This window comes from Trifolium pratense, linkage group LG6 (genome assembly GCF_020283565.1).
Source record: "Trifolium pratense cultivar HEN17-A07 linkage group LG6, ARS_RC_1.1, whole genome shotgun sequence".
NCBI lineage: Eukaryota > Viridiplantae > Streptophyta > Magnoliopsida > Fabales > Fabaceae > Trifolium > Trifolium pratense.
This window is the reverse complement of record NC_060064.1, coordinates 16,350,773-16,376,076: the sequence shown is the minus strand read 5'-3', so window position 1 is coordinate 16,376,076 and position 25,304 is coordinate 16,350,773. Positions and strand designations below refer to the sequence as shown.

Genomic DNA, 25,304 nt, shown 5'->3' with positions numbered 1-25,304 from the left:
AGATAGACGGAACTAATGAAGAACATAGACGCATACAAGTCTACAACCAGAAAAATGTATAGAAAAATAAAACTCTCCAATGAATTTTTTTCCTTGGCAGAAGCAATAGGACATGTTTCTTCAAATGGACCTAATCAATTTCCTCAACCTCCTCTGATGGCATTACTCACAGATTCTACTGCATAATCATCTCAGCACCGGTATGCAGATTCCGGCCAAAATGAGTGCATACTGAACTGAAAATAAATCCGCAACTATTTTATGTGAAAGAACCATCTGAAAACTTGCCTCAACTAAAAATACTATCATCAATTAGTCTGGCTATTTTTCATTAAACAAACTTGATGATCATCTTTTTTTCAATTTCATTATAGCATGGGAATTGAGAAGTGGTGCTTAAACAAACTTGTGTATGTGAGTTTCCGATAACTATTGTTAATCCGTCTACCAGCCGGAAAAAAAATCACAATTGACTAATACTAATTCCTGTATGAAAATGCTAACAGGGCACTAATTAGCATGACATTTTATCTATTAAGTTCCTCTCTTCGTTAACTTCTACAAAAATGTAGTATTAAAAATTCACTTGTCATATACTCCCTCCGGTCTTATAAGGAACACTTTGAAAAAATCACACAGACCAAGGAAACACATTTAACATAGTTATTTTCATTTAATACTCTTATAAATTTAAATTTATTCCATGTTTACCCTTATTTAATTACTTTTTATTCAACTAACTTACTTATTTTTAAATTCTCTTTCATAATAAATAAGGGCATAAGTGAAATTGAACATTTAGAACATTTGAAAATTGGTCAAAATTTCTTATAAAAAGGATCAATTTTTTTTTCCAAAGTGTTCCTTATAATAAGGACCGGAGGGAGTATTATAACCACGCAGTAGTAGAAAAAACATTTATAGTCCCCGAGAGCATAATTCAATTTGTAAAAACGTTACAATATACAAAGTTTGAAGTTCGAACCCATAATTCTCCACTCATTTAACTTAAAATATGAAACTCTGGCTACTATACTAATCGACAGAAAAGAAAAGAAAAAAAAATTTAACGCATTGATATTAATACCAAGTTGGGTGCAAATAGCAACCCCTAATCATATCTCAGTGTAATGTTAGAATTTGGGCCCAGTGGGTAAGCCCATATAAGAATTTTTTTATGTAAAATAACTTGAAAAGTTTCTGTCTCTCTCGCAATCGCGTTTCTCTGCAATCTTCTTCTTCATTTCGCGCACAATACAAACAGATCTAAAGCTTCAGGTACGAACCCTAACCCTACCAATCTTCTCTCTACGCTATCTCTCAAATATCTATTTCGTTACAATTTTAGTTTTGGTTTGTTTTTCCTCTCGATTGTTTTGATTTTAATTTTCGTCAATTGATTCTGCTAATTGACTAATTCTGTGTTTAATTTATATTGGAACATAGGTTAGTCGATTTATGCGTTGGATTTTTGTGCAATTTTGATTCCATTTCTTGATTTTCTATTCAATCTGATCTATATTACATTCCAAATTTTTTTTCCTTAATTTGGTTTTCTAAGATACACTGTTGTTATAGTGCTTTACACCTCTAATTTTTTTTCTGTACCCATGGCTCCAATGAAGCTACGATTTTGATCCTTGTAATTGATTTTATTGTGTAAATAAATGTCTTAATTTCTTCAATTAAGCCCTTAAATTCCTTTAGGTATCACTGTAGAAACTTGCATTCGTGTCAATTTCGTTATCGGGTTGGATTGTGCTTTGTACACAATCCACCATCCTGTAGATATATTGATTAATGTTTTTTTATCTATTTTCTTTTTCCTATGTAAAAAGTTAGTTAATTCGTTTATTTTCTGGAAAGGTCTAGAAATGTTTTCCATACACATTATAGGGGTTGTCAGATGTTAATCGTTTATCGACGTTGATCCTTGCTGGTAATATTTTGGATATATTGTGTATTTAATGGATATACAATGAAAGTATTTAATGGATATATAATGAGAGTGCATGCCCCTTTTACACTTTCATCCATTCAAATACCATGGTTTGTTCATATTGTCATCTTACTTTTAAAAATAATTTAGTTAAAATTAAGAATTGGAGAAACCATGAGATTTAATTGGATGACAGTACATAACCATTAAACTCTTTATCTGCAAATGTGGGTTGGAATCTATATCATTGGTTTCCTAGTTGTTAGGATATTGAGCATTTAGCAGCTAGTTTGGAGATTTAATATTAAAATTGATTTCGGTTGTTATGTGCATGTGTAAACAGGATTAGAAGAATCTTGTTTCCCTGCCACATTGGTTATTATGGTTCATGCTTTTAGTACACGGGCCCTTGTTGATATCACTATTTTCGTTAGTTTTATCCTTTGTATTCTGTTTAGAGATGGACACTTCTCTCCTTTAGCCATTCTCTTTATCTATTTCAAGGGAGTTGATTATATTTTGTTTGTATACAGTTTAGGTTTTAATCATGTCGGGCAAGTATATCATTGGTGCTATTGTTGGATCATTTGGAGTTGCATGGTTCTGTGATCATTATGTTTCAGACAAAAAAATATTTGGAGGTAAGTTGTGCTTTTCATAGCGATTAATTTGCAGTTTTTTGTGGCTGTTTCAGCTGTATGTAACTTCAAATTCTTTCTTCAGGTACTGTGTGTGGCACAGCTTCAAACAAAGAGTGGTTTGAAGAGACTGACAAAAAGTTTCAGGCATGGCCTCGCACTGCTGGTCCACCAGTCGTCATGAATCCTATCAGTCGCCAGAATTTCATTGTGAAGTCTCGCTCTGAGTCTTAAATTTGGTTGTTTATTGATTTTGAATTAATTGGTTCACCTTGGCCATAGAATATGTTGCCATAAATGATAGTTACTCTTGGGATGAAACTCTTGCAGTTCAATTAGTGTTTGGGGGGTTTTACCATGTGAATGCTTCTTTTGTCTAAATAAAATGTTTTAGCAATCTTCAATCGGTTGACGCATATTATTATTTTGAAATTCTATGTGCTAAGATTGGCACGAGTTTGTTTATGATTTGATTCTTCCTACTTACTTTACAGTAATTGTTTCTGCTACCAAATATTGTTTTGAAATTCTGTGTTAAGATTGGCACGGGTTGATTATGGTTTGATTATTCCTTTACTGCAATTGTCTCTGCTACTATACTGGTTTTTTATAGACAACATCGTTTAGAAAGGGCATCCACCGCGGGATGGCATTCCCTTTGCTGTAAACTGAGTCTGGGGTAGGAATCATTTGAAGTTAATGTTTTTGCTGGTAACTGGTAACAATAATGTTACTGAAGCAATCAAAACAACATTGCATGCTTGGTTTATTTTTCTGTGTGAAATGCTACAAATTATTGGTTGCATTATGACTCGTTGTCGGTAAACGAGTTAGTTACATATCAGGATATTGGAAATGCCAAAGTTTAGATTTAGCGTTAACTCCATGACTGTAAAGCTTCCCATTGAAAGCTCTTCTTTTATAGTCATATAAGCTGCATTCAATTGTTAGGAAATGAAGGATCGAAACCAATGGGGTTGGTCCTAGCTGAATGAGCTAGATTTTCACAATGTGGCAAACTAATCCGTATTTCGGCTGGAAAAGGAGCTCGCATTTGGTGTTTGCTATGTCTTGAATAGGGTAGGATTTTCTTCAAAATGACTGCTCGAATAATAATAATACAAATAAAACAAAAACATGAAATACATGATGGTCTTAAAATATATTTTTTCATTACAAAAGTTAAGTACTAATACATCTCTTCTTTAGTCATATATTATACAATGTCTTTAGGGCACTCATTAGCATTTGCCATAATTTTTTTTTTTTTTTTTGGTCAAGTAGCCTAGTGGCTTGAAATTCCACCTTTAAAGATGGATAAGTGGAGTGTCCAGGGTTCGAACCCTGGCTCCTGCATATAAAATGCTGATGTCCCAACCAATTGAGCTAAGCTCATGGGGACTGCCATAATTATTTTTTAATTGTACAACAGTAAAAGAAATAAAACCATTTTCTTAAAAAAAAACACCAATATCTTATTTAAAAATAACCATTTATTATTCAAAGAAAGAGATACTTAATATATTCTTCCTTTCTTTTGGTGACCATCTTCTCCCAACCTTTTCTCATCTTCAATTTTCACCAACTTCTCTTCCTATCTCCTCAAGGTTGTTTTCAATGTGCATTGATCATGATTCAAAGGATTCAGGCTTATCTTTGGAAGCTTTGTCGCGGTCGCCTCCTTACAAATGTTGAGTGCAAGATCTGTCATGTTGTTAATGATACTACCAGTATTTGATATTGTGCTTCGCACTTTTGTGTTCATCGCTGATTTTCATTTGTACTCCACTTTAAAGTAAGTGAACACTCCGATACTCAAGTTTTGCTATCCATCATTCAATCATTTAATATCATGTTATTTTTCATATTTAATTATTTTGAAGCGAACTATTTTTTTTTATTATTAATTTTGCTTACATGGTATCCAAAAAAAATCCTTTAATATTTTATATTTTTATAACTTCCTTAAAAACTAGAGGTAATAGTATCCTCTCTTGTTTTAAGGCAATGAAAATTGTTGAAATGTGCTACTGTGTCTAAAAAGTAACTTATATATCCAGTAAAATAAACATGACAGACACATCATGTATAGTCTACAACCACAATAAAAATGAACTAGAAATTTCAATTTCAATGCACACTAATTGACATCTGAATGCATGTCCCATATAAATTAAAATACATCATGGAAACTGAGGACAAGCTCATACTGATCAATAAGAACTGATATAAATATCCTGTATCAGTGTCTTTCCTTGCATGCATGTACTCAATAAGAACCTAATAATAATAATATAGTGTCCAACTCAAATTGATTTTCATGACTAATCATTTGGACAAACTACTAGAATGGTGAAGATCAATCAATTCCTATATAGCCTTGATTTTACTTGTTACAACACCTTCGTACCATGTAACATAATTCTTGATACAAGACTACTATTTATAGTTGTAACTTGTAATACATATCAGTTCTTCAGTATCCATTGCATGACAGGTTCACATACTTCAAATCTTGATGGCTTGAGTCCCTCGTTTTTTACTTGATTTCCCGTAGCATTTCTACAACATTCTTCATTTTCGGTCGTTTGGCTGGTGTGTTGTCGGTGCAAAGCAACGCAACCTTTAGAGCAGCAAGCATTTCTTTCCTCCAACCAAAGGAAACTGTGCTAAGTCTTGCATCAAGTATCTGCTCCGGAGTTTCCCCTCTAACAGGAGCGCTATGAACCCATTTCACCAAATCTACACCTTCGCCAAAATCTTCTTCAACAGGTTGTCGAGATGTAAGGATTTCCAGCAAAACAACACCATAGCTGTAAACATTTCCTGGTGCTGTCACTTGCATGGTGTATGCATATTCTGCATTACAAAAGAAAAGTATCATACAACATATACAAAACACAAATATGAAAATTAAATGGAAGAATTGCATGTCAGAAAATAGTATACCTGGTGGTATGTAACCGAAGGAACCAGCAACTGCACTAATACTTCCGGTGCCTCTGGTTGGATCCAAAAGTTTTGAAATCTCAATCTCTCCAACCAAAGGCTTGAAATTTGCATCCAAAAGAACATTTCCAGAAGAAATGTCAAGATGGATAATTGCGACATGATGAAGGAAAGCCAAACCTTCTGCGACACCGATGGCAATGGATAGCCTAGCTGGCCAATCAGGCTGATATTCAGGTTGCTTGGTAGATTCATGAAGAAGCTGAGATAATGTTCCGTTAGGAAAATAATTATGCAAGAGAAGAGCAACATCTTCGTAAATGACATAACCAATAGGTCGCACAAGATTATCGTGACAAACTTTGCTTAGCCTTTCAAGTTCTCGAATCATCTTGTTCTGATGGTGGATTATTGTCTTGTCCACAGATTTCAGTCTCCTAACTGATAAGACCACACCAGAAGGCATGGTTGCTTTGTAAACTGAGCTGAATGTTCCGCTGCTGATCTTATTTGAGTCTTTCATTGTTGCGTTAACAACGGCTTCAAGGTCTACTGCTTGTTTTAGATTATCGACAAAAACAGTCCCTGCTATTATAGTTGGTTTGTCATTGGTTGGATCATCAACAATACCGGCAGCCTCTTTGGCTGCTTTTTCTTGCCTCTCTCTGATCATAAACAGCATGACAACTATCGTTACCGACACAAAAACTGCCAAACCAGAACCAATTACGGCCAGTATGATTCTGTAAGAAACCTTGTGATGGTAACTACTCTGATCATCATTAATATCTCCACATGAAGAGTTCAATGGATCTCCACAAAGCCCTAAATTGCCTAAAAAACTCGAAGTAGGACTTTTCTGGAATGGAATGAATGTTGGTACAGGGCCTTCAAACAGATTATTCGAGAAATTCACCTCTATCAAGCTCAACATTCCCCTAAGCTCAGCTGGGATATTACCTGATAGCCGGTTGTTTGAAACATCGAGAGAAACAAGTTTATCGAGTTTTCCGAATTCTGGTGGCAGTGATCCATGGAGATGATTGAAGCTCAAATTTAAAGCTATCTGTAAGTTCCTGATGCGGCCGATCTCGGGAGGAATAGTTCCAGTCAAATAGTTACTCCCCAATTGCAACTCAAGAAGTTTTGTACAACTTCCAATTTCATGAGGGATCTCTCCTCTTATGGAATTCAGATTCAATAGCAAGTACTGCAGCCGAGAAATGTTGCAGATTTCATTTGGTATTGTCCCGTTGAATCTGTTGTTGCTAATATCAAGCTTGTTGAGACTTTTGCAACTGAGAATTGGTTTTGGAATATCACCAAATAGGCTATTTCCAGACAAAATTAATTCCTGAAGGTTCATAAGTTGTCCAAACTCCTGTGGAATAGTCCCGGAAAATCCATTTGAAGCTAAATTCAAGAGGGTGAGGTTAGAACACCGAGCAAACTCTGACACTAACTCACCAGAAAGATTATTATTATCGGCTTCAAAGTATGTTAGGCTACTAAGATTTCCAATGGTCTTAGGAATGCTACCTACAAGATGGTTGTTTCCAATTCTAATGCTTGAAAGGGCACGACAGTTCCCAATTTCCTCGGGTAGATCACCACTAAAATTATTCTGTGTGAGAACCAGAACTTCTAGCTTTCCCGAAGCGAAAATGCTTGATGGTATTGGACCTTCAAGCTGGTTAGAATGCAGGTTAAGTATTTTAAGTTCAGGAATCAAGCCTAGATTATCTGGAATTCTACCATCTAAACGGTTCTCATAAGCCGAAAAAACTCTCAAATTGGTTAAATTCCCCACCCAAGAAGGTATAAAACCACTCAATTGATTACTAGAAAGTTGCAAATCCTGCAATTTCTTTAAGCCATGAAGTTCAATTGGAAACTCACCAACAAGCAAATTATTAGAAAGGTTTAATGATTTTAAGCTTTTGAGACCACTAAACTGTGATGGAATTGAACCTTCAAACTTATTAGAAGACAAATCTAGAACTTCAAGCTCAGATAAAGTTCCAAAAGCAAGAGGAATAAATCCACCAAAATTATTATTTGAAAGGTCAAGTAACTTCAAACTTTTGAGTTCAGACATTAAAGTCACATTACCTCTAAGGTTCCTGTGAGAAAGATCAAGCTTCTCCACCATTGAATGATTGTCACATGAAACCCCTTGCCAAGAACAGTAACCTGAAATGTTTGCATCACTCCATTCAGGAACTTTAAGCTCTTGATTGATTGCATGTATTATAGCTTGGTCCTGTAACTCAGCACCTACAAACTCAACATTTGAAAGATACCAACCTAACACAATATGCAACAAGAACAGAATTTCCATCACTATACACTATGTACCACAAAACCAACAATTTTTTTTCTTGTTCTTTTCACTCAAAAAATCAAACTTTCCTTCACCCTTTTTCCTTTATTTCACAAATGTGAGGATTTGAAACAACTTTGCTACATCCATCACTTCTTCAAGGGAAAAAACTTTAGAATCTTTTAGCCCTGAAATGGAACAAACAACCCAATATCAAAATCAACATTTTGAAGAATACCCATTTGTGATTTGTATAAAATTATAATAAAAATATCATTTTTTTAATAAAAAGTTTTCACTTTCAGAAAAAGCAGAAACAAAAATATTAAAAAAAACAAAAGGGGTTGCTTTATGAAGAGTGAGAGTTGCATACTCTGTAACAGAAGAGGAGATAGAACTGAAGAAGCAACGGAGAAAGTGATTGATTATGCAGATGAAAACATGTTCCTTCTTCAGGGATGAAATGAGAGTGAATAGTACAATGATTTTTAGTAGTAGTACAGTGGTTCACGGATCAGGTGTTTTGTTGTGTCACACACACACACACACAGAGAGAGAGAGAGAGAGAGAGAGAGAGAGAGAGAGAGAGAGAGAGAGAGAGAGAGAGAGAGAGAGATTGTTTTGAGGAGATGGGAAGGAAATAGTGGGCACTACAATCCCATGTAGAGGGCTTTCACGAGAAATGGGCAGTGAATGAAAGCTGCATAAATCTCCTGTCTTTCTGACTCATGTGGGGTATACAACAACACAATGTGTTTGTATTTGTGTTTTGTTTTGGAGCATAAGCATAATAATACTACTGCATTGGGCGCCATCAATTTGTGAACAAAAATTATATGCTAATTTTCAAAAAATTTACTCATGATGCAAAAGGAAAAAATGTGTCCTAAAATATATTTTTTAACCGAAAATCAGGTATCATCTGCACGCAATTGCAGAGACTAATTTTTCGAACATTGTGGAATTTAAATGTGCGGCAAACTCTCTCTAATGTTGTTGTTTGCCCAAGACAAGAATCGAATCCAAAATCTTGGTTAAGTTAAAAAAAAATTATGTGAATAATTATGTCTCATGTGGGGTAGGTAATCAGGAAGCATCTAATTCTGACATCGAAACAAGGATAGGTGATCAGGAAGCCAGTCACAATGTCGACTTGTTGTTTGATAATTATGTGAATGAGCTTGAGGAAGATGAATGTTATGCTGTTAAGTTGAAATCAACCGGAGAGCGTTCCGAGTACAAGAATCCTCTTTTTGAAGAAGGCTTGGAATTGGAAACCTCTCATCATCAGGGACATATCAGCCCCCGGGCCGTGCTAGCTGAGGATGCAACTGTTGGGAAGGCGGCTCATGTGTCTGTCTGTGTCGACAAGGAGTTTGGTGATCCTTCTCAGGGGTCAGATGTAGGGAGTGGTAAAGCTCTTGAGGGGTCTAAGCATTTGGACGACAGGTCGTTGGCTCGGGTTAGGAACCCGTTTTGCAACAAACAATCTAAGTCTTGTCCCCCAGGTGTTAGTAGATCGGTGATGGCAGGACCCTGGAGCCTGGATTGGCTGCATGATCACAATCATGGGGATGCAGGGGTTATTTTTTCTACTAGGAAGAATTTTAAGGCAAGAAAGTCTCGTGGAGATGGTAATCTTAGGGATGCGCGAAAACCTCTCAAGAAGAGACACGGAGGAGGCAAGCCTCGCCATTCGCTACACACTCTCAAAAAGGTTGCTAGGATGCCTGGTAATGATCGTAAAGAGGCGTTGAAGGCTTTAAAGAAAAACGTGCGAAAACGTCAAGGAGTGCTAAGAGTCGACCGGTCTTGTGAGGTGGTTCATCAAGTGTCCTCCGAGGAGAATCAGTCGTCGGCCTCTGTTAACAATGACTGGGAAAATTGGGTGGTAATGCAGGGCAATAATCGGATGGCTGTGGAAGATGTTTGGGGTATTGGGAAAGCTATAGGGGTTAAGTTTAATAGTGTTAACTCGAATATGTTCAGTGTGTTATCTCGGGCAAGTAAGGGTAAGACCTCAGGGGGTGATTCGAGGACGAAGGGGTGTAAGAGCCTTCAATGAAGATTGTTTCTTGGAATATAAGGGGTCTTGGGGGGGGGGTTGAGAAGCGGAAAGAGGTAGGAAAGTTGGTGAGGGTTCAAAATCCTTTTATTGTTTGTCTTCAGGAAACTAAACTACAAGTGTGTGATACTTCTCTTAGTGGGGCTTTATGGGGGTCTTCACCCCATGATTTTTCTTTTCGTCCTTCAGTGGGGGCGTCAGGGGGCTTGCTAACTATTTGGGACTCGGCGGAGGTAGAGATGTGGTCGTCTGTAAGTTATGAGCATGTGTTGTGGAGTCATGGTCGCTTCTTAAAAAATGACGAGGAATTTTACATCGCAAACGTTTACGCGCCCTGTGATAATAGTGCGAAGCAACGGCTGTGGGACTCTTTATATAATCGGATTCAACTGCTGGATGGAAAGAGAGTGTGTGTTTGTGGGGACTTTAATGCTGTGAAGAGTGTGGAGGAAAGACGGTCCACTCGGGTAGGGCATAGTTCTCTGGATCATATTCCTTTTCAGCGTTTCATTGATGATAATTCTTTGATCGATCTGCCTTTGGGTGGCCGTAAGTTTACTTGGTATAAAGGGGATGGTTCGACGATGAGCCGCCTTGATAGGTTCTTACTTTCTGAGGAGTGGTGTATGGCTTGGCCCAATTGTGCGCAGGTGGCTCAAATGCGGGGTTTATCAGATCACTGTCCCTTGATCCTGTCTGCAAATGAGGAAGATTGGGGACCTCGCCCCGCAAGGATGCTCAAATGCTGGTCAGATATTCCTGGTTACACCTCTTTTGTGAGAGATAAGTTGAATTCCTTGCAGGTTGACGGCTGGGGGGGCTATGTCCTCAAAGAGAAGTTTAAATTGATTAAATCTGCTTTGAAGGATTGGCATGCGACTCATGCTCAAAACTTGCCTAGCAGGATCGACTCTCTAAAGAACCGGTTATCTGCTTTGGATACCAAGGGGGAAGAGGAGGATCTTTTAGCCACTGAGCTTGAGGAATTACATGGGATTACATCGAACATTCAATCGCTTTCGCGTTTGAACGCTAGTATTTGTTGGCAACAGTCCCGGTCGAAGTGGTTTAAGGAAGGAGATGCGAATTCAAAATATTTTCATTCGGTTCTTGCGAGTCGACGTAGGAGGAACTCTTTTTCTTCTATCCAAGTGGAGGGGGTTACTGTGGAGGGTGTGCATCCTATTCGTCAGGCTGTGACCTCACATTTCGCGTCTCATTTTAAGGCCATTAGTGTGGACCGGCCAGTGGTTGACAATCTTACTTTTAACAGATTGAGTCCGATGGAGGGTGGTAGTCTGACAAAGCCTTTTTCTGCCGCGGAAGTCAAGGCTGCGGTGTGGGACTGTGACAGTTTTAAAAGTCCTGGTCCTGATGGGGTAAATTTTGGTTTTATCAAGAGTTTTTGGGCAGAGCTTCAGGGAGATGTGATGCGCTTTATCTCGGAGTTTCATAGGAATGGAAAGTTGACTAAAGGCTTAAATTCTACTTTCATTGCCTTGATTCCTAAGGTGGAAAGTCCTCAGCGTCTGAATGACTTTAGGCCTATCTCGTTGGTGGGAAGTCTTTACAAGATCCTGGCTAAGGTGCTAGCTAATAGGCTGCGTCAGGTGATTGGTAGTGTTATTTCTGAGTCCCAATCTGCGTTTGTGAAGGATCGCCAGATTCTTGATGGTATTCTGGTTGCGAATGAGGTGGTGGATGAAGCTCGTAAGACTAAAAAGGAGCTGTTGTTATTTAAAGTTGATTTCGAGAAAGCGTATGATTCAGTGGATTGGGGTTACTTGGATGACGTGATGGGGAGAATGTCCTTTCCGTCTCTTTGGAGGAAATGGATCAAAGAGTGTATTTGTACGGCAACAACGTCTGTTTTAGTCAATGGTAGTCCTACTGATGAGTTCCCTCTTGAGAGGGGTCTCAGGCAAGGGGATCCACTTTCCCCTTTTCTCTTTTTGTTGGCTGCAGAAGGCTTGAATGTGTTGATGAAGGCAGTGGTGGAGCGTAACTTGTTTACTGGGTATAGTGTTGGCGGTCAAAATCCTGTTTCTGTGTCCCATCTTCAGTTTGCCGATGATACGTTGCTTATTGGGACCAAAAGTTGGGCGAATGTTCGTGCTTTGCAGGCTGTTCTGGTGTTGTTTGAGTCCCTGTCAGGGTTGAAGGTTAATTTTTCTAAAAGTATTTTGGTTGGGGTGAACATCCCTACGTCTTGGTTACATGAGGCTGCGTCTGCTCTTTGTTGTAAAGTGGGAAGGGTGCCTTTCCTTTACCTGGGTCTTCCTATTGGTGGCGATCCGACGCGCTTGGCTTTTTGGGATCCGGTGATTGCTCGTATAAAGAATAGATTATCTGGGTGGAAGAGCCGCTTTCTTTCTTTTGGTGGACGTCTGGTACTGCTTAAGTCTGTCTTAACCTCTCTACCTGTCTATGCTCTTTCCTTCTTCAAAGCTCCCTCAGGCTCATCTTCCAGATAGGTGGCTTTGGTTATTTGATCCTGATCATGGTTACTCTGTTCGTGATGCATATCAGCTTTTGACTTCTCTGGATTCAGTTACTTTTGATGCTTGTTATGATCTTGTTTGGCACAAGCAGGTACCCTTGAAGGTGTCTATTTTAGTTTGGCGTTTATTGCGGGATAGGTTGCCTACCAAAGTCAATCTGGTTTCCCGTGGCATCTTATCGTCTACAGCTACTTCTTGTGTTTCTGGTTGTGGAGGGGTGGAGTCGGCTCATCACTTGTTCCTCTCATGCGACATTTTCGGTTCTCTCTGGGCATTAGTTCGGTTGTGGATTGGCGTCCCTATGGTGGCTTACACTACTTTGGGTGATCATTTTGTCCAGTTCACTTCTTCAGCAGGTGGTTCCCGTGCTCGACGGTCTTTTATGCAGTTGATTTGGCTCGCCTGTGTTTGGGTTATTTGGACAGAAAGAAATCATAGATTATTTGGCGGTTCAACAAGTACTTCTCATCAATTATTGGATAAGATCAAGCTATTTTCCTATAGGTGGTTGAAGACGACGAGTGTGACTTTAGTCTCTAATTACCATAGTTGGTGGTCTGATCCTTTACTTTGTTTGGGCCTAGTTTGATTTTTTATGGTCTTTTTCGTGACTCTTTGTAAATAGTTTTAGTCGTTCTCAGTATACCTTGTGCTGGGAAGACTGTTTATTAATATATATATCTCATTTTAGCTTTTTCAAAAAAAAAGTTAAAAAAAAATTGCGCGATTTTATCTAAGCGTTTTTGGGTGTGTCCTAAAATATTTGATTTATTCAACTTTTAATACAATATTTTACTAGCGTGTTAAAAAAAATACAATATTTTACAATTATACCCTAATTACTAGTACTTTGGCAACTCTCGAGTAAGTCATCAATACTTTCTAAAGATAATTACGTAAAAGTCAATTTCTCTCTTTAATTATTACTCTTCTTTAAATGGCTTGGAGTATTTGCATGCATTATAACCTAACTAGTTGATTTAAATGGTTTGATGAATAGTTCGACCAACTCTTTGTATCGAAAGTCTTTATGACAAACGGTGGTCAGACGATGAGTCCCATTGAGCATATCAACGGTGGTATAAGTGTATATGTGGCTGAAAAGCATTCGTTTGAGAGGAAACATAATGAGTTAAATGACTGACACTTTAGGAGGAGATTGTTGTGGCAAGTGTGAGGTGAGTTAAATTCCACATTGATTGAAAAGTGGAGATTGAACATTTTATAAGTGATAGGACTCATAAACATAATGTCTTAAGGTTTTGGGTTAAGAAGTTGTGTTCAACTCACTTGTATAATTGTTCTAAGTCCAATATGGATCATTCCCTAGTTGTCCGCTTGTGACCCAACACCAAACACATATTCATACAATTTTGAGGTCTATTTGAGTGTATTTGTTATAAATTAGTGAGTAAGATGATGAACAAGATAAATGTTCATCACCATTTATGGTTTAATGAAATATTTCAAACTCTTCATATTTGTCAATTTTCAAACTTTTTATTATGTTACAAATAAATAAGATAAAACATTAACCTGTAAACGTTTATAATGATAAAGAACCTGTGTGAGAAAAATAAAATAAATGATTAACATATACATGTTTATAAAGATAAAAGCCTCATGTGAAAAGAAAAAAAAAAGAGATAAATAACAAAGTTATTACAAATAAATAGGATAAATAATTTCTTTCATGGTTTTTAGTTTTGTGAAGCTGTCTCTCTCAATATGCAATATTTATAAAGTGTCAGTATTTAAAGTAAATGAGCAAAATGGATAGGAGAGGAGTGGATGTCAGTACCTAGTAAATGTTTTGTTAGTCATGCAAGTGGTGAATGACAAAGGCCCTCATGGATGGGGAATTAATTTTGCAAATGCCCTCTTCTTAAAATTATCATTGATTTGGGAAGACAATAAAGTTGTCTTGCAAAAGCTCACTCACCTAATCCTAGGATTCCCTCAATGAATACTATATGGTTTGTTTTTATAATATACTAATCTAAAATATAATAATTAATATCCTAATTGGTTATTATGAGACTTGCTTTTACCACCATAAGAAGCATTTCAATTTATTTTTTAAATACACAACAAATTTATGCACAAGACAAGAGCTCTAGATTTCTGGGAGATGTGTCTTTTTTAAAGCCCTCTTTCACCTAAAAAAAAAGTCTCTTTGACCCACATGTTCATATTAATTTTGTACTTAACTATAAAATCATACTAATCTCTTCAAACTGGCCAGCTTTTCTAGTATTCATGAATTCATATTCACCAATTAGGAAAGTGAAATATTAACTTGCATGCATACAAAGATTTTAAATGGGAGAAATGTTTTTCTTAATTCTTTATTGAAATGAGTTTGACTACACCATATACCTTGAAAGAAAACATGTTGATTCCATCACCAAGTTACAATGTCAATTGTAAGGTACTTAGATGTTTTGGATTTTTATACCATATATCTTAATTCATATGTGAAACTTTCTTAATCCAAAATGTTCAAAAAAAAATAGTGTAGTCAATTACAAGGTATTTAAATGAATTTAATACCTACACAGCTACACTTCACCTAAAATTTTATTTTTTGAGAGATCAAAAAATAGTTGATGATTGAGTTATGTCCAAAAAAAAGAGTGCATATGATTGAGCTATCAAACTCTTTCCACCATTCCCTTCATGCTAAGATCATACTCTTTTTGCTAGTAAGAACATACCCTATTGGAGTATTGGACTTGATGCAATATTGTCTTTGGAAATACTAAATCTCTTGAATGGAGTGAAAAAAAATAAAAAGCTTTGCAAATTAAAGCAATGTGAGACAAATCATTAGCATTCCAACAATTGACTACATATAATAGTAGTCCATGATAAATCACACACAAATAAATTATTATTAATGCTTAGAGTACTACATAGAATATTTGGAGTACTACATATTAAATTTGTTAGATCATACTTGTAATGGAAAAAACCCCTACAAAGTATCTTTTTCTAAGGGGGAAAAATAACGAGTGTCAAAAAGCATATTTTGTCCTTTAATTGTTTTCTTGAGTCATCATTGCTACCATTAAATTATTTCACAAGTTACCGCTACATACTTTTTTTTTTTACTCAAACTATATAATATTGTATTATACTATAGAATAGATATGCGGTGTAAAAAAGTGTTGTACTTAAAGTCAAAATGGTTGTGGACCATTTGTGTGCAAAGATAGTGGAAAGGAGAAAATGTAATGTTTTTCGTTTGCAAAGCATGATGGCGATGAACATCACATTGAGGACAGTTGGATAAATATCACATATATAATATTTTTGAAAAGTGTAGAGTAAAAGAAAAGAGAAATAATGGAAGGGGTTTTGTCTATAATTAATTTTATGCATTTTTTGTGTGTACTAATTTAACCTTTGATGGTTAAACTCATACATTTTTTAAAATATAGAAAAATGTAAAATTTTAAATTCAAACCTAGATCATTATAGATTGGTGTTTTTTTAGCGATCAAATGAATTACACTTATTCAGTAGTACATTAATTAAACTTACAAGAATAGAATATTTAAAGTTTGAACTTCGATCTTTTAACAATATCCTTATAGTTAGTTATCAACTGAACTACTTTTATTGAAAAACATGAATCTATTTATTATTGCGAGTTTAGACTATCTACCTCGTATCATTTTGGTGTTCAATTTCTCATAAGCAAGACGCAAAATAAAATCATCAGAATAAAAGGAGCTAATAATCGATTTATTTGAAATGGTGAGTGGGGCCAATGGAATGGGCAAAGAGGAGAGGAAGATGCATCTTGTGGACAGGTAGGTCCAAATTATGTCTGTATTACACTAGGTTGGTCACCACTATATTACTATATATTATCATCGTTATGATATTATAGAGAAACAAAATTTAAGACTTATGTTGCAAAATTCAATTAGGAGTGCTAGCAACACACTCTTTAACAAAAACACATTCTCTTTTATTGGTTAAAATTTATATGAATCCCATAAAAGTTATATGGGTCCATATTTTTTTATGGGACTCATGTGAATTTTAACCAATAAAAGAGAGTGTGTTGGAGTGTGTTTGTTAAAGAGTGTGTTGCTAGCATTCAAATTCACATTCTTCCTTCAAAAAGTTTCTCCATATATTAACTTTGGTTAAGAAAGATAACAACTAGCAAATTCGACGTAAAGTATGGCTTAATATTTACTACCCGGGCTTTAGCCTTCATATTTATAAAACGTAATAATTTAAAATAAGTAAGCAATCATCAGTTTGTTCGGTAGTGATTGATGCCAAATTTATTAAGAAAGATCATAGTTCGATCCCTCACAACTACACCACTTGATGCTAAAATTGTCTGCCGAACCATATTAAACAATTCAGTGGGTCGAATTCCGATAGTAAAAACTAAGTAAACAAAAAAAATACTACCATCTTTATTAATTCCTATTATTATCTAGTCTAGTTTAAAGGACCTATGTGTGCATTATCAAAAAAAAAAAAAAAGGAACTATGTGTTTCTAGAGGAAAAAAAAGGACCTGTATTTAAGGAGGTAGATTAATTAATCTCCCTCCTTAAAAGATTAATTATATTAATTTTGTACAATATTTAAAGTGACTCCCAAATTCAAAGGCAATTCTAAACATACATTTATTTGATTTTATTTTTTCATAAAAGGTAAAAGAATAGTATTTTAGTCTAAAGCAAGAAAGATCTTAGACTCTTAAAATATTTAGAAATGTTATATTTACTCTAAGAGTACTAGTAGAGTTCGAACCCAAAACCTCTTAAATCTAATACCTGTTTTGTTACCTTAGATTAAGTCATTGGAGTTCAATAATCATGACTTTAGTATGTGGAGTTGGGAGTGATTGTTCAAAAGGATTGCTTTGAAGAAGATATTTAATTTATAAAACAAAATTAAAATGTGTAAAGCAAATTAATGACATGATTATCAATAAAACGGGTGCAATCTAGTAATAATTAGACCCTTAATACAAAACAAATCCCAAACAATATAAATACCCTACATGTCAGCACCTCCATTGACATAAACCTATGAAAATATTTGATGCATATAAAGTACAACTAAAAATTGTAATGTAAATCCGACCACACCCCAAAATCCATGTCCTTTAATTTTACACTTTTCTAAAGACATGACTCCACTAACTCCCTTACCTTCTACCAATTGCATGTGCATGGATGATGGGTGTGAGAGAAAGTGATTTGAGTGTGATTATATGACCCCCCTCAACATCTAAAAGCAATGAAAAAAGCATACTCCTATAAGATTTCACTATGGAATCTCTATTGATTGAGATTGGGCTCTCTCTTTAGTAGACATGCATCATGAGCTTTGTATCATTTCTTGTCTCACCTCTTTGATGCATCAAAACCACTTTCTATGTCTCTCTCTTATCTTTGCTTTCTTATTTGGAATTTTCTTAGGTTCTCTACTAGTCATTATAGTACATTTGGTTGTAATTTTATTATTCTATTGATTGATGTAGTACGACTTTTTGCCACCTTCATTTGTAAATGAAAAAAAAAATATTGAATTGAAAAACATAATGCCAATCAAGTAGAGTTATATATTTGATCAATATATTTTAATGAAGTTGAATGGTATAAGAAAAATCATAATCTTAAATTATACTAGTATGTCTGATGCATAATCAACTTTTAAGAAGGCCTAGTAGAATATATCGTAGTTTGCATTAGGAGTGTCAAAACTCAAAATATATAGTAATTATGCGTTAACAAAACTGTTTTCCTCTTCAATTTAATTTACGAAAATTTCTCATCCCACTACCCACTTTCTCACCACACCCTTGGAAATTCCATTTTTCCCCTTGGTCAAAAAATTCGGAACGCGTTTTCCGAAATTTTTTAGTTCAAATTTGGAAAAAATTCGGAAAACACATTCCGAAGTTGTTTTTGAAGGCAAAAAAAATTCGGAAAACGCGTTCCGAATTTTTGACCAAGGGCGAAAATGGAATTTCCAGGGGTGTGGTGAGAAAGTGGGTAGGTGGGATGAGAAATTTTCTTAATAGTTCGCAAGAATTTTTCCATTCATGCAATTATACCCAACTCAAGAATGTACCCAAAAAAAAATACACGACTCAAGAAATGTAACCAAAAAAAGATATGTAAGTGACAAAAAAACCCAACTCAAGAAATTACCCTAACATTACTTCCTAAAATATCAAGCTTCTTTTTGAATGAAAATATCAAACTTATCTATAGCAAAAAAAAAATCAAAACACACTTTGGAGTGATTGTTTGAATCGATCCTGAGCATAGGCGCATTGAGACCACGACTTAGGTTTCATATATGTAGAGGTTCAAATTTCCTTCTATCCCTGCAATTAACCATTTACCCTAGTATTTTAAAATTTTCTCATTTTACCTTTATCTTATTATATTATTTTTCACAATTTTTATATAGAGTTCCGGTATGAATACATAATACTCATGCCGGAACAAAGGTGTTATGGTATCTGTTCTGGGCCGAGCATCGATGCTCGGGCAGAAGAGGATGTCGAACAATAATGTCCCGAGCTAGCCTACCACGGAGAGCCCGCGAGCCCTGCTCGACTCACCAACGGTCTGATACTCTCACGTATCGTAACGACCGTAAACCGGAATGATGAGCATTTACTGCACATCAAGGCCTCCAAGCCGTTTTCCGGCAGCCACTTGATGGCCATTAATGCCATCAAGGGTCTTGGCCCAGCGCTGGGGGCTATATAAACGCAACTCCTTGTCATTTGTAAGGGACGCATTATTTTAGCACAGAAAACCTTCACTCCACACTAAAACTGACTTGAGCGTCGGAGTGCCTACATGTACACAACCCCCCTCCGCTTCAACAGGGGCTTTTCCAACATTAACGCCGACGCGGTCGCACTTCTGATCCGGTAAGATCAGTATCAACATTTATACCAAAAAACTCAAACAAAAGTGTTCCGGTAATAACTCAAACAGAAGTGTTCCGGTAAGAACTTTCAAACTTTTGATACGTGTTTAACCCACTCACTCTCTATTTTTCTTTAAAAGAACTTATTTTTTTGGAACTGGGTAGAAAGTGAAAAAGGGTTAATTGAGCGGGTAGAAGGAATTTTTTTTCTTTTATTATAAAAAAAAATATAGATTTCATGAAACAAAAGCGAGGCCGAAATAGCTGATGTTGTCTCTTTAAGCCCCCAACGTATCTTTTATACCAAAAACAAAATCCAATATTGCCCTTGATAAAAATTTCGGTTCGCAGAAACCGAATTTTATTGTAGTTCAAATTCAGGAAAAATTCGCTTAACATAAACTGAATTTTTTTTTTAAGGAAAAAAAAATACGGTTAGTAGAAATCGAAATTTTTATTGAAGGGCATAAAATCCAGGGGGGAAAGAATCATATGGGGTGGGCTAAACACAAACTTCAATTAGTTAATAGCTACACACACCCTCCACTTTTCCTTTCCACACCGGCTACCGGATTTTAAAACTAACTACTACGTGGTGAATGGTGATGGGTACGTAACGATTATTCAGTGTGCAGAAGCTTCTCTTATTTATACCTCTCAGTTCATGATGCTTCATTTCAGGTATTTGATTTTGAGCTACATAGTATTATGACTTATTAATTTAAACAATTCTTGTTGAACTTGTATATATGTTACTATGTTATAGAAGAAAAACAATGATTTTATATTGCCAGAGCTTTTTGCTTGTGGTTGCTTACATAAGTACAATTATCCATGAATTTGATTGGCTGAAGAAATTTTTAAATCTTATATTCTAATTGAGGTTTTCCAAGAAATAAATATTATATTTGTAAAATGGTGAAACTTTGTTTAGCATTTCTCAAAATGTTGTTGTGAATTGCATTCTAAATATTTGAATAGTGAACCAACAAACAATTCAAACGTATACAAACATTATGACTCGCGGGTCAAGAGATAATTCACTCTCAATATTTCAAAATAGAAACTCAATTTTTATGTCTCGGGGTCGGGGTTCGAACCCCAGAAACTCCATTTATCCACTTTATGGGTGGAATTTCTTGCCACTAGGCTATCTGACAAAAAAAAATCAATTTTTATAAACTTCAATATGCCAATACACCTGAAATAGTAATAGAAATTATTATATCAATGGAAACACAATTTAGTATAAATATAAATTGTCAAACATAGTGGCTTATAGTCAATAGTAGGTTGGTGCAATGAGGAAACTAACATGCTTAAGGTGCTGGCAATGGGAAAGGCTATGCAGTTCGATTTATGCCAACTTAATTTGTGTCACACTAGGAGGAGGAGAGGATAAAGTAGTTTTTGAACAAAGGAGAGGATAAGTAGTTAATGCATTGGTTTGGCATTATCCTGATGTTGCATTTCTTCACTGCAGCGCAAAGCACCTGAGAAGTTTTGATGTATGTATGAGATAGTTTGTGTGAACTCTAATATGCAGGGACTGAGGTTCGAACCCTGACACTCCTACTTATTCACCTTAAAAGGTGAAATTCTAGCCACTAGATTACTTAACAAAAAAAAGACAAAAATTGCATTTAATTATTAAAAAAGACCATTGACTTCAGAATGCAAGTTGCAAATATATGGACTAGCAGATAGGGTGTGTGTGCCTATGATATAACCAAAAATCATTGCTTATAACCAAACCAGTAGACCTGGACTTATGGATGCATTTGTCCTCTTCGGCTTGGCGGAGTCACTGATAACAAAGCTTGCTTCTCGGGCATTTGAAGAAGCTTGTCAGGTGCGGGATCTATATGTAGATCTTCAACAGTTCACACAGACTATTTCTTACATCAAATCTGTGTTGTTGGATGCTGACCAAAAGCAGAAGAAGCAAACCTTCTATGATGGCTTTGAGCTGAAGAATTGGTTGTGGCTAGTAGGAGTTGTCCTCTCTGATGCTGAAAATGTGCTTGATGAAATTGAGTTTCAGAACCTGCGAAAGAAAGTGATCAAAGATAATGGTGGCAGAATCTTAACCAAGGTAGATCACTTCTTCTCATATTCTAATCCACTTGCTTTTCGTTTTAGAATGGCTCGAAAAATTAAAGAAATCAACAAGCGACTAGACAAGATTGCAGCTGATAGGAATAAGTTTGGTTTTCAGATAATTGATATTCGAAATGACACGCATTTAGCACATAGGGGAGAAATGACATACTCCCGTGTGATTAATTCAGAAGTGATAGGAAGGGAACATGATAAAAAAAAGATCATAGATCTTTTAATTCAGCATGGTAATGATGAAAATCTATCTGTTATTCCTATAGTTGGGCTTGGTGGCCTCGGAAAGACCACACTTGCAAAGTTTGTGTTTAATGATGAAAAGATAAGTAGGAATTTCTCATTCAAGATGTGGGTGTGTGTTGCAGATTTTTATAGCTTTGACATTAAGGAAATAATTATTAAGATTATTAATTCTGCTAATGACTCTCCTAAAGGGGACGCTCCTACTTACCAACAAAATTATAGAGATTTAGATATTGAGCAACTGCAGAATCATCTTATAAACAAACTTAATGGTCAGAAGTTTCTACTAATCGTAGACGATGTGTGGGTTGTAGATCGTGTTAAATGGATTCAGGTGAGGGATTTAATACAAGTAGGTGCTCTAGGAAGTAAAATCATAGTTACTACACGTAATAACTCAGTTGCTTCCGTGATGGGAACCGTTTCCCCACACATTTTAGAAGGCCTTTCTCTGGAGGATTCATTATCTTTATTTGTCAAATGGGCCTTTAAAGAAGGAGTAGAGAGAAGGTATCCACAGTTGGTAAATATTGGGAGGGAAATTGTGAAAAAATGTGGTGGACATCCCTTGGCAGTGAGAACAGTAGGGGGTTTACTTTTTTCAAAATATGACTCAGTTGGGTTTTGGGAAAACGTCAGAGACAACGAAATTTGGAATTTACCAGGCACAGATGAGATTTTATCGGCGCTTAAGTTAAGCTATGCTCAAATGCCATCTGATATGAAGAAATGCTTTGCTACATTGTCTCTTTACCCAAGGGGTCATACATTTGATAGTTTTCATGTAACATCGCTATGGAGAGCACTTGGTCTCCTTCCAGCACCAAACGGTAACCAAAATCAAACATTGAAATATAGTGCTAACCATTATTTGTATGAACTGTTGTCAATATCTTTTCTTCAAGATTTTGTCGACTATGGCATTGGTTTTGCATTCAAAATAGATGATTTGGTGCATGAACTTGCTTCGTCAGTTGCAAGAGACTGCCTTCTAGCATATCACCCTAATCATTTCATGCTTGACAATGCCCAACATCTGTCTTTCCCTGAAAACCTACTGCTTGACGTATTTCCCATTGAAAAGTTTAAATATGTGAAGAGCATACTATTTCCTACAGCTGGAGTTGGACCAAACAGTAGAGATTTCTTGAATGCATGCACGTCAATTTATAAACACCTGCGATTTTTGGATTTAAGTGACTCTATGTATGAGACTTTGCCTAGGTCCATTGGCAACCTGAAACATTTAAGATATCTCAGTCTTGAGAATAATAGAAATATTAAGAAACTTCCGGATTCTATATGCAACCTTCTGATGTTAGAAATGTTGATACTCAGTGGATGTACAGAACTTGAAACACTTCCTAAAGGTTTAAAAAATTTGATCAGTCTCCAACAGTTGGAAATAACAACAAAGCAGTGTGTTTTACCTGAGGACGAGATTGCAAATCTGAGTTCTCTTCAGACTCTCAGAATCGAGTTTTGCAGCAATCTAGAGTCATTGTTTGGAGGGATAAAAAAGCTCCCTGTTCTTAGAGTATTGTGTGTTGCTAACTGTAGAAGTTTAAAGACTTTGCCACTTGATATTGAACATTTTCCTGCATTAGAGACTTTGCTAGTGGACAACTGTGACTTATTGGAATTTCCAGAGGGACACGAGGACCAAAACTCAAGCATGAGATTGAAGGTTGTAACTATTGTTTCTCTGGATCAGTTGGTGACATTGCCTCTTTGGCTTCGAGGGTCTGTGAATACATTACAATACTTGTCAATTTCAAGCTGCAACAATCTTGTGGCACTTCCACAGTGGCTGTCAGGTATGAACTATCTGAAAACATTATGTATCACAGGTTGTCCTAATGTAATGTCTCTCCCCAATGACATTCATTGCCTCCCCAGTCTCGAACGATTTGAAATCGATGGCTATCCTGAATTGCATAGAAAATCTCAGCTGGAAGTTGGAGAGTCTTCCCGCACACCCAATGGCATTGATGAACCAGATGAAATAGAAGAAGATTTGGAATAATTGCATGACAGATAAAGGGTGCAATTGGAGCAAAGACTCGATGATTATCAGCAAAAGCACCTCTTACACTATTTTTTGTGATGGCTTTTTCTCAAATTTGTGTTCTCTTTGTAATAATAATGCATGTTATTAGCTTCCACTTTTTGTTGAATTTAGCGTGTATTGTTTGTAAAGTCAATAGTAAGATGCATGAAAAACTTATCCACATCATTCTCTGTAACATTTACGAATCAACTTATCTGTGATTAATAAGGCCATTGCTTGAGGTTGCAAAATCTTATACAATGATCATAAATCAAGACTCTACGTGCATGTGTTCATAATAATTTTTTTTATTCAATGAGAAAGAGAGGTTAATAATAATTTAGTAACCTAAGGGATGAGTATCTATGCACCAATGACACCAAGATACATCCAGTATATCCTCCAATCTCACCATCAGTAGCAGTTCTATTCAGAGGTTGCTGCTGCTCCAATAGCTCAATTTCTATGCTAGTTACTTTCAATGAATAATATTTTGTTAATATAAATAATAGAAATGTTAGGCAGGATATAATCTAGTGTACGGTGTGGTGAAATGAAACTCAAAACGTTATGAACGCCCGAGCCCTCGGAGGTTCATTCTCATTGCTGAATCAATGCCTTATTGTCGAACTCCAGGTGCGTAGAAACTTGATCCTTTAATCTCCTATTATTCTTTCATTCTCCCGAAACGAGAAAATGTCTATTAACAAAGCTTTTTTCATTTGTGAACTTCTAATGCTTCCACTTATTGTCCAAACGAGAAAATGCCTAACAAGCTTTATTCATCTTTTTTCATTCAATTCAATGAAAATGAGAAATAAATGGGAAACAAATGTGAAATATATGATCTGTAAATTATTTTTAGGACAAATTTTGCCAATGATCATTAATTCTGATGATTTCAATTTGTTCTCATGAACTGCCGTGCGAATTTGGAATCAAGTAGGCAACTAGGCATTGAATCTTGAGCTAGGCATGGGAACAAATTAGGTTTATATTCTTCTTTTTTAAATTTAATGCACATTAGGTAGTTTATTGACTTCTGTATTTGGAATCCATGCATCAACATTGATCTATGCTTACAAGAATTCATTTCTATATTGTTTATACTTGTAATCTTGGTGTACTTCCTTTATGAAGTAGCTGCTTTATAGATGTATTTTTTCTTTTAAGCATCAAGCTTTATGATTACCTCACTGCCCTGCAGCCTATAGGTATCTTCTTGACAGAGTTACAAACTAATAAATTATCACTGTTTGGATGTGGTAAGGAGTTTAAAGACTAGTCGTAATGATTGTTAGTTTGTACAAGACTGTCTGAATTATATGTCACTTCATAATGCTTCATTTCAGGTATTTGAGAAACATATTATGATTTACTAATTTACACAATTCTTGTTGAACTTGTATATGTTACTATGTCATAAAAACAACAATGATTTATATTGCCAGAACTTTGCTTGTGGCTGCTTACATAAGTGCAATTTTCTGTGAATGAGATTGGTTGCATGAATTTTTAACTCCTATATTCTAATTGAGATCTTCACAAT

The 25,304-nt window shown here is 35.8% G+C and overlaps 3 protein-coding genes across 4 annotated transcripts; 2 read left to right on the top strand and 1 right to left on the bottom strand.

Annotated features, from left to right (window-relative positions):
* Nucleotides 1-1,131: 1,131 nt before the first annotated feature.
* Nucleotides 1,132-3,042, top strand: LOC123888343. Of its 2 annotated transcripts, none has more exons than XM_045937374.1 (3): nucleotides 1,132-1,278; nucleotides 2,473-2,580; nucleotides 2,663-3,042. In XM_045937374.1, the coding sequence occupies exons 2-3, from the start codon at nucleotides 2,487-2,489 to the stop codon at nucleotides 2,809-2,811; spliced, it is 243 nt and encodes an 80-aa protein (XP_045793330.1). In that variant the 5' UTR covers nucleotides 1,132-1,278; nucleotides 2,473-2,486; the 3' UTR covers nucleotides 2,812-3,042. The 2 variants fall into 2 exon arrangements, with proteins under 2 accessions (XP_045793330.1, XP_045793331.1); XM_045937375.1 differs by having other exon boundaries at nucleotides 1,136-1,278; nucleotides 2,478-2,580.
* A 1,721-nt stretch (nucleotides 3,043-4,763) lies between these two features.
* On the bottom strand, nucleotides 4,764-8,650 carry LOC123888342 (leucine-rich repeat receptor-like tyrosine-protein kinase PXC3). Its single transcript, XM_045937373.1, has 3 exons — nucleotides 8,223-8,650; nucleotides 5,527-8,037; nucleotides 4,764-5,436 (listed from the first exon to the last, which is right to left on the bottom strand). The coding sequence occupies exons 2-3, from the start codon at nucleotides 7,865-7,867 to the stop codon at nucleotides 5,117-5,119; spliced, it is 2,661 nt and encodes an 886-aa protein (XP_045793329.1). The 5' UTR covers nucleotides 7,868-8,037; nucleotides 8,223-8,650; the 3' UTR covers nucleotides 4,764-5,116.
* Nucleotides 8,651-20,994: 12,344 nt separating this feature from the next.
* Nucleotides 20,995-24,057, top strand: LOC123888341 (putative disease resistance protein RGA1). The gene is made up of 2 exons (XM_045937371.1): nucleotides 20,995-21,439; nucleotides 21,563-24,057. The coding sequence occupies exons 1-2, from the start codon at nucleotides 21,116-21,118 to the stop codon at nucleotides 23,729-23,731; spliced, it is 2,493 nt and encodes an 830-aa protein (XP_045793327.1). The 5' UTR covers nucleotides 20,995-21,115; the 3' UTR covers nucleotides 23,732-24,057.
* The last annotated feature ends 1,247 nt before the right edge of the window (nucleotides 24,058-25,304 follow it).

What these genes read in the sequence shown, in the direction of transcription:
- LOC123888343 (XM_045937374.1), top strand. Translation starts at nt 2,487, where the DNA reads ATGTCGGGCAAGTATATCATTGGTGCTATTGTTGGATCATTTGGAGTT. An exon ending in AGACAAAAAAATATTTGGAG is followed by an intron (nt 2,581 to 2,662) that starts GTAAGTTGTGCT and finishes TTCTTTCTTCAG; the next exon opens with GTACTGTGTGTGGCACAGCT.
- LOC123888342 (XM_045937373.1), bottom strand. Translation starts at nt 7,867, where the DNA reads ATGGAAATTCTGTTCTTGTTGCATATTGTGTTAGGTTGGTATCTTTCA. An exon ending in CTTCGGTTACATACCACCAG is followed by an intron (nt 5,437 to 5,526) that starts GTATACTATTTT and finishes TTTGTAATGCAG; the next exon opens with AATATGCATACACCATGCAA.
- LOC123888341 (XM_045937371.1), top strand. Translation starts at nt 21,116, where the DNA reads ATGGATGCATTTGTCCTCTTCGGCTTGGCGGAGTCACTGATAACAAAG. An exon ending in GTGGCAGAATCTTAACCAAG is followed by an intron (nt 21,440 to 21,562) that starts GTAGATCACTTC and finishes TTTGGTTTTCAG; the next exon opens with ATAATTGATATTCGAAATGA.